At 37.3% G+C, this 15,559-nt stretch overlaps 1 protein-coding gene across 2 annotated transcripts in view; it reads right to left on the reverse strand.

Moving 5' to 3' along the window:
- Nucleotides 1-1,939: 1,939 nt before the first annotated feature.
- Nucleotides 1,940-15,559, reverse strand: part of LOC120533930 (bile acid-CoA:amino acid N-acyltransferase-like) — a 36,378-nt gene continuing 22,758 nt past the window's right edge. For both annotated transcript variants that reach the window (XM_039761056.1, XM_039761057.1), the window contains exons 6-10: nt 14,166-14,285; nt 13,077-13,159; nt 8,157-8,250; nt 4,764-4,844; nt 1,940-2,134 (exon numbers count right to left, since the gene is read on the reverse strand). In XM_039761056.1, the coding sequence (XP_039616990.1) occupies nt 1,955-2,134; nt 4,764-4,844; nt 8,157-8,250; nt 13,077-13,159; nt 14,166-14,285 (558 nt within the window). In that variant the 3' untranslated portion in view covers nt 1,940-1,954. The remainder of the gene's footprint in view (nt 2,135-4,763; nt 4,845-8,156; nt 8,251-13,076; nt 13,160-14,165; nt 14,286-15,559) is intronic.

Genomic DNA, 15,559 nt, shown 5'->3' on the forward strand with positions numbered 1-15,559 from the left:
TAGAGCCGCTGCTCCTCCGCATCGAGAGGAGTCAGATGAGGTGGCTCGGGCATCTGATCAGGATGCCTCCTGGACGCCTCCTTGGTGAGGTGTTCCGGGCACGTCCAACCGGGAGGAGGCCCCGGGGAAGACCCAGGACACGCTGGAGGGACTATGTCTCCCGGCTGGCCTGGGAACGCCTTGGGATTCTCCCGGAAGAGCTGGAAGAAGTGGCCGGGGAGAGGGAAGTCTGGGCCTCTCTGCTTAAGCTGCTGTCCCCGCGACCTGACCTCGGATAAGTGGAAGAGGATGGATGGATGGTTTATTTTGAAAACATTAAATAATATTATATAATAAAAACTGATTCACTCCACTAGCTAGATTAATTAAATTAATTATTTACATTTATAAGGCACTTTTCTCACTACTCACAATGAATGGTGAGGTACTTCAACCACCACTAATCTGCAGTATTCGCCTGGATGATGTGACGGCAGCCATTTTCCGCAAGTACGCTTACCACATATTAGTTGTTGGGTGGTGAAGGGGTGAGAGATAATTAGTCAATTAGAGACAGGGGATGATGAGGAGGCTAGAATGATCAAGCAGTGGTGGGCAATTTAGGCAGAACATCGCAATACACCCTACTCTTTACAAAGAATGCCCAGGTATCTTTAATGACTACAATGAGTCAGGAAATCAATTTTATATTATGGAGCCATTTTTACAGGACAATATTCCCGTCGCTGAATAGGGGCATTGGGATCCACATTCAGACCTCAGGGTAAATGCCACCTGCTGGCCTGAACAACACCTTTTTATGATGGTGCAGGTCTTGCTCCATGCTCCCTTTTCCAGTTTTGAGAGCCTTTTGAACCCGACACCATCAACAGTCATGACCAGGATGAGCTGGACAAATGAGGACACCACATGAAGCAAGGGTAAGGTACAAAAGTGATCAGTGCTTTTATTAGCAGCAAATGAATACTAAACAGTGTCCAAAAAGAAATGGTGGTGCTTCAAATTTCAAATAAATAATCCAGTAAAACGGGTGAACGTGGAGGTTAAATATCCAATAAATAATTCCATTAAAAACGAGTTTAAAATACTTTTTGAAAGCCTGCTACCTTTCCCTTTATCGGTGTGGATCATCTGCTTATCCCTCACAGGCCTTGCAGTAGAGGAGTTGCCCCATTAGCAGGTGCAATTGACCTTCCACAGTTCCAGTTGCCTTCCATCCCAGGCTACGTAGAGGCTTCCTCACCGGACCATGACTCGGGTCCTGAACGGCCTGATCATTCATGCTGGGGCTTTTCCCTACTAGCCTCCTCGACCCCTGCTGCCTTCCCGGCCTTACATGGTGAGCCGTTCACCTTCCAGGTCTCTCCTGCTCCTTGGAACTGCTCAGCTGGAGCAACCTCTTCCAACTGCACCCCCACTGAGTGTCGGCAACACACTCCTTCTCAGGGGCTCTTCTCCCAGCTGCCTGCTTTCTCTCTTACAAGCTTGCTCCCATCCGTTTGCTCACTCACTTCTTCCTTTAACCTCTATTCTTTCATATCTTTCTTTTTTTTCCCCTAGCACTCTCGTTTCTCCTTTTCAAATGGGGACGTGGCACAAGCATGACAATTAGTATCTCCCAGCATCAATTATGGCCATGGGCGATTCCGCACCTGTGTACTTAAGTGCAGGACTGCGTGTGTTGCGAATGGGAACCATTTTCTCCATGCTACCATGCCCCCCTCCTTCAAACCACGGCGATTGTTTAAAACAACGGCCATTCTTTCAGAGCCACGGACCTGCTATACCACACTTTTCCAGAACTGACCAGAGCTTTTCCTTGTTGGTCTCCCTTCAAAGTACTGTCTGGGCCTGATCAAGCCTAGCTTCAGGCAGTTTACCTGTTCTGAAGTGCATTTGATATGGTCGTTGACATGGTTATTATGTATGCTAAAATGACTGGTATGTTTACCTACTAGATATTTATATTAATAGAGTACCATTTTGCCTTACCTTTTTTACGAGTATGTAAATCAACAAAATTGCTGAATCGAATGTGGGGGCTATAAGGCGGCTCTATAAGATGTCCAGTCTTAGGATAGATAATTTTTGTCAAAAGATGTCCATTTCCTGCTTCCTTCATCATTTTTTCAATCTGAAAGGAAAAATGTATTATTTTCATGAAAAAGCAGAAAATGGGTGGCACGGTGGCGCAGTGGGTAGCACTGCTTCCTCACAGTTAGGAGACTTGGGTTCACTTCCTGAGTCATCCCTGCCTGGAGTTTGCATGTTCTCCCCATGTCTGTGTGGGTTTCCTCCGGGTGCTCCGGTTTCCACCCACAGTCCAAAGACATGCAGGTTAGGTGCATTGGCGATCCTAAATTGTCCCTACTGTGTGCTTGGTGTGTGGGTGTGTGCGCCCTGCCCAGAGTTTGTTTTCTGCCTTGCGCCCTGTGTTGGCTGGGATTGGCTCCAGCAGACCCCAGTGACCCTGTAGTTAGGATATAGAGGGTGACATAATGGATGGATGGGAAACAGAAAAAGTAGACTGTGCATTATATGTATAAATTATGGTGTCTGTTAACAGATTATCTTGCTTGTCAAAACTCTCCTGTTGAGCCCAATATGTTGAACCTCTGTGTATATTTTTTGTACAGAAGAGAAAATAATAAGGAAAAGTGGGAAAACAGTTTTGAAAATCAGCTGTCTTCTTTAGTGAATTATAACATTTCAAATTTTGTAGAAACAATCTGAAGATGACTCAAAAAGGGAAAACAGAAGTCACATGAGTCAAGAAGTATCAGATTTTCTCTCCTGAAGAGACAAAATAAATAAACATAAAGGAGGAATCCTCTGTATTGGGTTAGCTCATCAGCTAAGGGATCTGTCACAAAGATACTGTAAACAAGTGAAATGTACAAATGATATTAAAATTGATGATTTAGCACATACTGAGGAGTTACCAAAAACAATTATATAATACTTGGACAGTCTTCAAAAATGGATGAACATTTAGAAAAACTAGTTTACTGGAGTCACTGTCTTAACACTAGAATCCCTGAAGCCTACGAAAAAACTTGTATTCCCGGGTTACCTTAAATTCCTTTGTACCTCTCCATAAGTGTCTTTTGTTTTAGTAAATGTGTCGATCAGCAATCTCAAAAAACCATATTCAAATGACAACTAATGTACAAATGGCATAGCGTTTTGAAATAGTGATGCTTTCATGTATAAATGTGTGTACGTGCACGACAGAAGCAGAGACAGATTTGATGTAATTTAAGTGGTTACTGGAATATAATGTAAACATTTTTGCAAAGGTATAATGAAACAAGTGTGCTTATATTCAAGAATGAATCTGAATAACAAAAAATCCAAGTGACAACAAGATACCAAGACGACATGATTCACCAGAATTTGTGTGTCTGGTTCAACCCATTCAGCAATATCTTTGTAACAGACTGAAATCAAAGGCTTTTTCTTTTTGGAAGCATACATCGTCAGCATGGCACTGCCAGATCTAAACACTGGCATGGCAAATTGCTCGTGTGCTGAAGTGACTTTACCTGTAGGTGGAAGTCCCATTTTACTTACAGTGTCAAACAGAGTTGCGTTGCATTACAGCAGTCTATTACCCGGCAAAACCACTGTGAAGAAGCTGTCTGTTTCTACGGTCCTGCCTTTGTCCAGTCTGATAATGGTCATGGGACATCGTACAATTGATTACCAGTACAACAAAAATAGTTCTGAACAGGCATCAGCCACAGCGCTGCTCTTGTGAAAGAATGGAGATAAATGCCTTCAACTTAAAGACGGAGGGGCAAGTTTGATGTACCACGTGAATGTCACTGAGAGAATAAAACTGAATAATAAAAAAAACAAGCTCTAACTTTTACAAGTAGCCAACATTTACACTGGGTGTTACAGACTCAAATCAAATGTATGTTTTTATTATATTATAGAAACAATAATAATAATAGCAGCTCACTACTCAAAACACAGATCGTCTGATCTCAAACCCGGGACCTCTGGGTTATAAGAAAGCAGTTCATGCATCTGCACCATTCAAGAATAAGTGTAAACTCCCTGTAGATTGATATTTGAGCTTCAGTTTTTAACTCATTGACAGCCACATGTAAATCGAATGCTCACGTTTATTTGATATTTGGACTAAAGTCTCCACACATTATACACTTCTCGTCATTATTAGTATAACATGGAAAAAAATTTTTTTTGGTATGTATTCAGCATTTCTTGCATTTCATTTCATCCTACACTTTCCCTGATTTTTGTAGACACGGAACACACGTGAAATGCATGGATTCCAAATAATGATATACTGTATTATTTACCCTATACAACTCCAGGCACATCACACGCAGATAAGGAGCCTTGGCTTGAGGTGGGAGAACTTTTTGCCCGTGAGCTGAGCTCCACCAAGGCGGGGGATGAGACAGCAGGCTGCTTGTGCTGATCGACACATTTACAAAACAAAAGACGCTGATGGTAGAGGTGTGAAGGGATTTAAGGTGGGCCGGAATTACAAGGTTTTTCTTAAGACTTCAAGAATTCTAGTGTTAAGTTAGGGCTAGGTTAGCATGTTATCTTCCATTTTACAACACACAGGTTTTGTGAAAAGAGCATTATCATGTTTTGGAATTTTGAAATTTAATGTTATAGAATTTAATTTGTTCTAATAAATCATAATAAAGAATTTTGTGTAACATAAATATTTAAAAGGGCAAATAGTTAAAAAGTATGCAAATATAATAAAACACTCTCACATCTTCAGCTGATTCAGGAGTCGGCCAATTCTGGTCATCACTGCCAGCAATCAGCAAAAGAGGACACTTTAAATTTCCAACCTAGAGAGGAAAAAGGACACATTAGTAATGCTGACAAATCACTCAGACTCACCACATACACTTTACTTCAAAGCTGGGTTCATAATCTCATGCAGCAACTTCTCTTTGGGACAGATCCCACTGAATCAAAGACCCCTCCTCTGAAACCCAAACACACATATGTTTCACGTTCTTTAGCACAGACACACTCCCTTGCTCATTTAGACCCTCTTATCCAATAAGCTACTTATTTACATCAAACACATGTTTAGTTAGTTGCAGACGTGTTAAATTTATATGCATGCAAGACAAGGGATTATCTGGTATATATTGCATCAAATGTATTTTAGTGTTCTTATAATTACAAATGAGCAAGCTTAATCATTAAAATAAATATTTTTTTTCTCATGGATGTTCACATTGGTTGTGCTCAATAACATATCTTTTACTGATTAGCCAGAAAGTAACATTCAAAATCCCCACTGCAAGCTATTAAAATAATTTGGAAATGTCTCTCAAAATGTCTTAAGAAGAAAAATCATAGGGAGAACTGTTATTTCAATAATGAATGAATGAATGTCTTACTGTCTTTATAAAGCTCTCAATCGGAAAAAAATTGTGTCATTATAGAGCATGATAGGTGTGATGCCAATGTTCAGAAGGAAAGCACTTGCAATAAATCGTACTCGTAACAGTCACAGAGGCATGCAATCAGCAATCACAGGCAGAAAAATACTCATCTACTCATGAATTTTGTTTTTAAATGTGCTTTTTAAATAAAAAAAAACTAAAGGCAACACAATTTCAAAAAGTAATTGCTGGACTGGATACTGCTTCTCTTACTCTGGGTGTTAATCAATTTAAAAATTTTCATTGTGCATAGTTTTAAACAGTGTTTTGGCTTTCAATAAATAATATTGAATGAGTTCTGTTATCCAATTTGCTTTCAGTAGCCAGCTGGATATGAGAATGTGTTATAGCATAAACAGGTACTTGATGGTTAGCTGTGTCACAGACCTAATGTTACATGGACATTACGCTTTGTGAAGAGGTTTTATGCACTCTTAATAAAGGGTTATGTGAAAGAACTTTAAATGACTAGTACTTCTTAGTCTTTTTAGAGGCAGCTGCAGACACAAGACATATATATATGGTTTTTAATATGTTGTTGGGGATCATACTCCTAAAAATGCACCTGTAATTACTTAAAAAATGAGAGTACCTGTGGATCACCAATGCACTCAACACCAACTAAATGTATCAGTGATTAGGGAAAACACTCATTTTCTATTTAAAATAGTTTGGACCCAAAGAAGCTCAAACTCTGACAAAGCAGGAGCACTAAAAGGAATGTAGTAATCATCACTTTTTGCAATTAGTATATCGCAAAAAACGGATTCATAATTGCAATTAATATATGATTAATTATGCAGGCCTAATTTCCAGTAATTTTGCTTAGCAGTCATTTTATTAATACAATTGTTTGACATTTTTCTGTATAAGTAATAAAGCACTATATATTTGTGACAATTTTTCCATTAATAGGCATTTTGAGGGTAAGTTTCGGCTTTCATACAAAATTAGGTTATAAATGTCTATCTGCAGCAGTGGAACTCATTTATAACCAAAGGCACGTGTATTAGAATTTCTGCACAAAGACAATGGGTTCTTTAATCAAAAGAAAGAGTGTGATTTGACTCATTTTATGAGTTTTGCTAATCAAACTATAATTAATAATTAGCCATTACAGTAATTCCCTGCTCTGTTGCGGTTCAGCTATCGCGCCGCCGCTACATCGCAGATTTATTAATACTATTATTATCACTAGGGGGCTTTGCCCCCTGCTCGCCCACCCCCTCGTTTGGTTTACCAGAAAAACAGTTTAAAGAGATATTTTTATGGGAATTGTTACATATGCATTATTTTCATTTTTACTTTTGTAAAAACAATATTTGTCCTTTATTTCCTGCCCCGGGTGTGGTTAAATCTCTTTCTCGCGGCACTTATAACGCTCCCCACGTTATGAAGGGGGGTCTGAACGCATGCTAAACAGAAGTGGACAGATCAGCTACTGGCTTTGTGCTGCTTCTGCCAAGACTGCTGTTATGTTTGCTCTGTGCGTTCTGATGGTGGAGGAGGAGTTTGTATGACGGCTGAATGCACGCTAAGGAGAAGTGCTCCCCAAGGTGTGCTATGCCTCATGCCACTTTGTGTTGTGAAGGGGGGGGGAGCTGAATGCACGCTAAGAAGAAGTGGAATTTGTGTTGGCTCTGTGCTGCGTCTGCCAAGATGCTTTTTCAGCTTGTTGCTCTGCGTGACAGCAGCTCTTATCCTGTCTCACTGCCTTGTCTTCCGTGAAGTTAAAATGTTTTATAATAGAGAGATGTTACTCATATCCTTAGCCCGACATCCACATATCTATGTGTTTACAAAGTGTATTTTAAAAAGTTTACATGTGTTTAAAACATGAGGGATGGGTATTTTAAGGCTTAAACTATAAAAAAATGTGGTCTTTCTATATCTTCTATAATAAAATTATTTTGTTTTTCTTGTTATCCTTTTGTGAACAATCTGTATTAAAATTGATTAAAGCATCAGAATTAAAAACAACTAAATATTTCAATTAATGTCAAAATTGAATTCTGTTTTTTGTACACCACTCAATACCTTCATTTGTATTGAATGAGTATGAATTGTTCAATTGCAACAGCAAATTTAGAACACATGGAGGGTGCAGAGCAAATGTGCTCTCTCTCACAGCTAAAAATGCAAAGTTCTTTCAGTACAGTAGTCAATGGGCATGCTGCCAATTGAAAAGTGAATAAGCTAATCTTTTGGGTTCATATATTTGTAAATCTGACTCTGAAGGAGTCAGTGCCTCACTAGCCATGAACCTCACCGAATGTCACTGCATGTACTATATGCCATTCATCTGACAACAGACAAAAAGGGCACCGTAGATACATGTGCTCGATTAAAAATGAGGCCTAATAAGTCTTCTAAGCAACATCAAAAGTAGTAATAGAGAAGTTCTGAAAAACCATTTGATGTAAAACCATATTTGAATAAATAAGTATATATATATATATATATATATATATATATATATATATATATATATATATATATATATATATATATCCATCCATCCATTTTCTAACCCGCTGAATCCGAATACAGGGTCACGGGGTCGGCTGGAGCCAATCCCAGCCAACACAGGGCACAAGGCAGGAACCAATCCTGGGCAGGGTGCCAACCCACCGCAGAGATATATATATATATATATATATATATATATATATATATATATATAAACAAAAACACTTAACTTACATTAACTTTCTTATTTGGATCTGTTGGTATTGGAAGGGCAAGTTCTCGCCATATTATATGATTATTTTCATCAAACCTTGTTTTTTCCTCATTTCTGAAAAAAAAAAGAACAACAACATAATATCACAGACAGTTCCTTATCTGTTGTAATGAATATACTTCTTACTGCTATCGGCAAACATTTTAAAAGACTAAGAATGTAGGAATAATAAAACTTAATAAAACTACTATTTCTTCTGCCATCCAACAAAATTATTATTTTACTTTTTAAGTGTTATTAAGAAAAAGGCATTGTTTTAATTGGGGAAAAAGCACTTTTAGTTTAGATATTTCTTATAATAAAAAAGTGGAAAATATCCATTATTAATAAAGCTAATGCTATAAGCTATTAAACTGTAGCCAACAATTTGCTGGAAGTGTCATTCCATGGGAAGACAAGAATTATAAATGTTTTATTAATACCGAAATGTACACACAACAAAACAAAATGAATTAATTTTTGGCATCTCTGTCAAGTCAAGAAAGGACAACTCAAGTTCAAATGTAAAAGCCTGTATGGATTTTATATGGAAGCAGTATAAAATACTGAGGCCACAATAGGAAACTTCACTAGTGAATGCCTGTGCAGAAAATGAGCTAGTAATGCCGAATGATGAGAGAAAAAAAAAAAAAAATTTGATGGTGAGCAACTCAAATGAATTTACTGTCATTGTTGATGAAAGTACTGATATTTTTGGACATGAGCAGCTGTCAATTTGGTGTACGCTTTCAGGAACTATTGGCATTGCAAACATAGTGAAGAATTTCTTAGATTAGTCCATGCAGCACTTAGATGATACAGCTAATGCCAACATAATTATTGATGATTGTATAAAATGCAGATAAAAAATACAAAAGCAACCGGACCATGCATTTAATGGCTGCTGGGTATGAGACAACACTTATCCCATGAAACAACTCATACTGTTATTCAGGCTACTAAATATATTATATTCCCACAATATCAAATGTTCATAACAGAAATGTACTCTTTGTTTAGTGTTACATATTACTAGACATTCAGAAACAAAACACTTCAAAATAAATTTTTGAACCAGTATGCAAATAAATAAGCAAACGTTTTAATGTATGTTTTTGCAAGACTTTTGTTTTTTATTGAAATAAACTTATCTTAAATATTAACTCAACATATCGGCAATGTAGTAACATAAGATGTGTTGCATGTTAATAACACATGCAATCAAGACTTTCAGTGTACCCTATGCATATGACAATGATGTACCTCTAATAAAAAGCTACTGCTGTGCAGAACCTCTCCAATTTTAATGTATATGTCTTGTTTTCTGAGTTATCATCAAACAAGGCTTCAACAATTATTGCCCTTTAATTACTTGCTTGAATGCTTTACTAACTCCTTAGTTCTGGGTCCTAACTGGATTTATGAAGAAGTTGCAATATTATATTTCCTTTTAAAAAAATTAGAATATGAACACTTCATGAAGGTGTGACCTCTTTACTGTGACATTATGTCCTGCAGCTGAAACACTCACTCAATGATCATAGCAAAACAAAGCAAAGGCAAGCATTGGGAATTTGGCTGCTTTCTCTTTGCACCATGTCAGAGTGACACTGTTATGCATTTCCTCCTTGCTGCAATCTACCTCTGATTCTCAAGCACTCATTTTCACATCTGCTGCCTAAGTCAGCAACAGTAATTGCAGTTTGCTGTTCCTAGCAGCACCGGAGTATATTGTAAGATGAAATATGAGGATAAATTTCTGCTTTGCCGGTCCCAGTAGAATTTAATTTGAAAACAAGCCCCTGGATGCAGCGCCAAATTTATGAAACAATATTTAATTAAGGTACTCAATTTAGTGTGTGTGAAAACACTGAACCTGCAGTATAAGCTCATTTTCATGTAAAGTGATGTCTATGGTGCATGCCAACAATTTTCACCTTCACATCCTTATATAGACAGTGAATAACAGTTTTGCCAAAGTGTAGTATGTTTATCATGGTATAACTTAGTTCTAGTTTTTCAATCAGTTTTTTAAAATCCCCTGCTTTTGACAAAATACATTTTTGTTTGCCTTTATCCCCTGGGATGTACATTAGCTTAACCTTATTGTAAATAATTTGAATACTGTATCCAATTTAAGACATGCAAACTAAAGAAAGACAGCATCTAATTTTTATGTGACATTCAAAGCAGAGGTAATGCTGCTTCAGACATTCCACTCTTCAGTGAAAAATGCTGAAATGCGTAAGAGTTTTCTTTGCTAACTTTAGCACTATATTTGGACATTTAAGTTTTCTGGAAACTATAGCACTAGTAAAAATGTGTCAGAATGCATTTCAGTTGCTATATGCTACAACAGGAAGTGTTCTTTTGTTTGGCTTATGATAATTGAATCTGCTTTGGAAGTCTTGAACCTATGATTCAAATTCTATAAGCAGCTCAACATTCTTACAGAGTGTGATCATGAACAAGAACCATATTAACTTTTCTCCAAGGTCAAAGAGAAAGAAATGGAGGAGTTCTCCAGAGTCATTGCTTTGAAAGCTGGAACATCCACTAAAAATGATAGGCTTTGACCTAGTGTGGACTGTGTGGCTGGCAACAATTTCAATCATATGTTGTTACCTCCTGCTCTACTGTAGAGTAATAGTTTTCAGCTAACAATCTATGAACTGAGTTGGATGCAGAAGGCAGGATGGATGAAGAAACAAAGTGAACTCTTAGTCTCTTCTCCCTTTGCCTAAAGCAGACAACTAACATGACAAGTCAAGAATTCAAAGGCCACATTATGCAAATTAGTGAGTTTTAAAAAACTTAAATGAGGAGATATTCGCATGATATGGCATGTAGTCAATGAAAAATATTGCCAAAAGCAATCAAAATGTTATTAAGAATGGACTTGTGAACTCAGTTTAGTACACTGCTCTTTAATTTGGTATTTGACAAGCCATGTTACTGCTCTAACATTATCTCTAACAACATGCACAGTGAAAGGTCTTTTAGCACAATGCAAAGCATAAAAAATTGGCTGAGGTCAAATATGGCAGATGCACCTTTATCTGGGCTGTGCATGATGAGTGAACAGTGAACTAATTGACAAAGTTTTCAAAAAGTTCAGACATGATGAGTACAGTCTACAACAAAAGTTCAAATGATTGATTTATTTGTAATACCAGTCTCCCAGTCCCTGGTGCTGGAAAACAACCCCACAACATGATGCACCACCATGCTTCATTGTTGGAATGGTATTGTGCAGATGATAAGGACTGCATAGACATGACATTTAGTATGCAAACAGCTCAATGTTGGTTTCATCAGACCAGAGAATTTTCTTTCTCAAAGTGTGTGCAAACTCCACTATGACTCTGAATTGTCTGTACACTGACTGCCACAAAGCCCTGATCAGTGGATTGCTGCTGTAATGGTTACCCTTCTGGAATTTTTTCCATCTCCACACAGGTTCTCTGGAGTTCACTCAGAGTAACCATTTGGTTCTTGGTTACCTCTTCCTGAAACTGTTCTCCATCAAATGCTTGTTTTGGCCATTTGGCCAGTCTATGAAGAGTTGTGGTTGTTCCAAACTTCTTTCATTTAAGAATTATGGAGACTGATATGCTCTTGGGAAACTTCAAAGCTCTAGATATTTTTTGTAGTGTTGAGAGTCGCTTGATGTGGGCAAAAATAATTTAAACGATTTTATCACAAGGCTACAATATAATACTTTCTGATGGCACTGTACATACAACTACTACAATTAGAAACATTTGGATCTATAGTCATCAAAATAGCATCTCTCAAGAAAACCAGCACCCCAGGTAACTCTACTGAGGTTGCAGGAATGCTCTTCACTGGGTGACAATTTCACGGCGAATCTTTATTACTTGCCTTTATGATGCTCATGTCATGTGGTTCACCTCTCACTTTGGTATGTGCTGTTTGTTTTGGGAATGTATGACTTTTGGTTATCAGTTGGCATGTGCAATGTGCTTGACTGTTAATACTGCATGCATGCTCAGTGGCTGTTGTCCTGGAAAAGTTTGCTAGCCTGTGTAATGTACTTCATTGTCGGTGCAGTGTACATTCAAAGCTGTTGTCCTCTTGTCAGCTGGGGTGCGTACTTGCACAACTGCTTGCTGTGTCTAATGGTTTTCTGTCAGCTATGGTGGACCACCGCACCTTTGCCTGCCATTAGACTTATAGCCAAATTTAAGGCCCAGGTACCCCATGTGACCAATTCATGAGATGTGCTATCTGTGTCATGATATAAGCTCTCAATTGATACCAAAACCAAGCTGCATGGCCCTGTGGTTCTTGAGTTTTATATATAGAGTTATAATTTGTGTACTGGTTCAAGCTTTATAGATAACTGATTTAAAAATTAAGCAATGAAACATTAAATGATATTTAGTGCTATATTTCTCAATCCTGTCACTTTAAACATTTTGAATTAATTTTTTTTTTGTGGAACCTAATGTCATAATGTCAATGTGAGTGGAATTAATATTATTTCAGTATATAATGATGACTGAAGCAAACATAATATTGCTGGATAAATATAATACAACTTATTTTTGTAAAGCAGTCAACACTGAGTGCAGATACAGCGTGCTCATTGAGTGCAGGTGCACAGTGCTGGGTTAAAAAGTTAAACATGTACCCATTTAAATCCAGTTAAAATGACAACCCTACATTACACTTAAAAACATAAAATAATGATTGTCAAGCCAATTTCTAGAAAGCTTTAATATATATTGACTTTTCAGTGGCAGTGTGAATTACATAGATATTTACAGTATATCAACATGTTTTAAAAAAATGTAAACAGTTTAATACATTTTATATATTTTTTCAACTCTTTTTCTGCGTGTTTAATACACATTAAACTTTTTAATTTAACTTACAGTTTCAGATCTGCAAAGGCTTTATCGATGGATTCCCCAATTCTTATAACATGGGTTCCACTGACACAAACCAAACATTTAGGCTAAAAAAAATAGTAATACATTTTAAATAACATAATAACAAATAGCATTTGCATACATTTCATCACCACACATAGCATAAAATAGTTTGAGAAAGCACATCACCTGTTTTCTGCGGTGCGTGTGAAATCGGGCTATCATTGAGGCACTGATATTTCATACCAGAAATGTATTTGTTTGTAAAACTTGAATACAGGGGAAACATTCTGGTGGTTTAATGTTAGTTTGCAAATGACAAGGTAATAGTAAAGACACCATTAATGCATGATTATCACAGTAAGGTATTAATTTAAATTTTGTGCATTTGACAGGTAGCAGTACTTATAATAAAATGGCAAAATGGACTGAAATTCCCTATTAGCACTAGTTTAACAAACACACTTGCAGATGTCCAAATAAATACTTTGTTTGAAATTTTTAAATAAATACACTGCAAATCTTCAAGCTACAGATGTACAAAAGAAATGAAACCATCCCTTCATCCATTTTCTATACCTGCTTATCTAGAGCAGGGTCATGGGGAAGCTGGAGACAATATTTAGCAAGCACTGAGCACAAGGCAGTATCAATTCCTAAAAAACACACTGTTTAGTAATGGCAGTTCACCAAAACTGCATGTCATTGGACTTTGAGAGGAAACTGGAGCACCTGAAGGAAACCCAAGTGTACATGGGAGAACTTCCAAACTCTAAACAACATTCAGGACACGAACCCCAGACTACATTTTTGTGAGGAGAAATGCTATCACTGCCTTGCTGCCTTAAGTGAAAAAAGTTTAATTAAAAAACAAATATACAGCCAGCATACAAAATGGGCCCCTGTTCCATTTTAACAGAGGTATTCAGACCATTTGGAAATCTGTAAGAATTTTTTTGTTTTGCTAAATTGCCATCAATCAACTTATAAACTAAATTAATTCAAAATTTTCTGTTGCTAAATAAAAATATAATTATTACTTTAATAAATTCAAATTATTACTTTAATAAATTCAAATTAAAATAAACTCACATTGATCTTGTTTTCATTTGCTGCAACAGAAAGAGTCACAGAAGCTCCAAAGCAGAGGCCAAAAATACCTACATGTTCTCTTGTTACCTGAGGATGACTTTCAAGGTAGCCAAAAGCTGCCTATTTTAGGAAGACAAAACAATTATACTGCTACAAAAAATAAAAATGACCAAAAAACAGATGTACAGCATGACCAAATACCAAATTGCCTCATTACCTAACAATTTTTTTAAGGAATGATACATTATTGAGATTAAATTATAAAATGTTTTAATTTAAGAGCAAATTCTGTGTGCATACAGTTAATGTACATTATTCATTTAAATATTTTTTATTTTAACAGACTTTGATCTTATGTGACCTTTAAGTGAATGGCCCCCTAGTCAAATGTGCTTGCAAGCTTTTATGTTGAATATAATTCTTTAAAAGTAGAGTACAGTGGAACATCGGGTCACAAACATCTCGGGCCACGTACAAATCAGGTTACGACCAAAAAGTTCACCAAATTTTTGCATCTGTTCACAACCGCACACTCAGGTGATGAACATGCCAATTTCCCTTCCAGTTTGTACGCACCGATGATTTCCGCATGTGTTCAATCTCTTCCTGTACAGTACATTATTCTCAGTCAGACGTGCATCGCGCAGAGGGACTTTGTGGTATAGCGGGTCCACAGCTCACGTCAAGAGGCCAGTTTTAAATAATCGCCGCACTACAGCTGTCATGTCCTCTTCATAAATAGAAGCGCGTGGCGGCTAAAGGGAGGAAAAAGAAAAGAAAGATGGACGTTGCAGAGTGAGGAAGTAAGCAGGAAGCAGTGTGGAAAGAACCGGTGTGAGCGAGTGAGCGTGTGCTCGCACTTATAGCACCATCCCCTTCCTCCATTGTAGTGCCTCACTGTCGTGCTCATCGGTAACATTACCGACGGTGACGGGTTTAAGGGCTCCCGGAAGAGAGACGGGAGCATGCAGTGAACCCGAATCATCGCAGACTTTACCTCAAAACTTTAATCTCCTCTCCATCCAGTTCCTCCTCACTTCCTTCATGCCAGAACTCGACTCATGCAAGGTTAGTTTTCTTGGCTGTTTATGGTTGGTTTTTGTATAAATTAAGGATTTTTCAAATGTCTGTTTTTTTCCCTGTGCTTAAAACTCATTTAAAAAAAGTGCTTACTGCGAGCAGTTTGTAAGGCTATAGCGTGAACTCTTGCAATGTTAGTTTTCTCTGTTCAAGGTTTTCTCAGTGTTATTCAAAGTTTTTACATTTAGCTTACTATTACACTGTGCATTCTATGGTATAATTAACTATTTTTGTGCTTACAAATATTTAAAAAAAATATATTTGCATACTGTTTTTATGGTCAGGAACGGATTAATTGTATTTACATACAGTCC

This window comes from Polypterus senegalus, chromosome 8, assembly GCF_016835505.1.
Source record: "Polypterus senegalus isolate Bchr_013 chromosome 8, ASM1683550v1, whole genome shotgun sequence".
NCBI lineage: Eukaryota > Metazoa > Chordata > Cladistia > Polypteriformes > Polypteridae > Polypterus > Polypterus senegalus.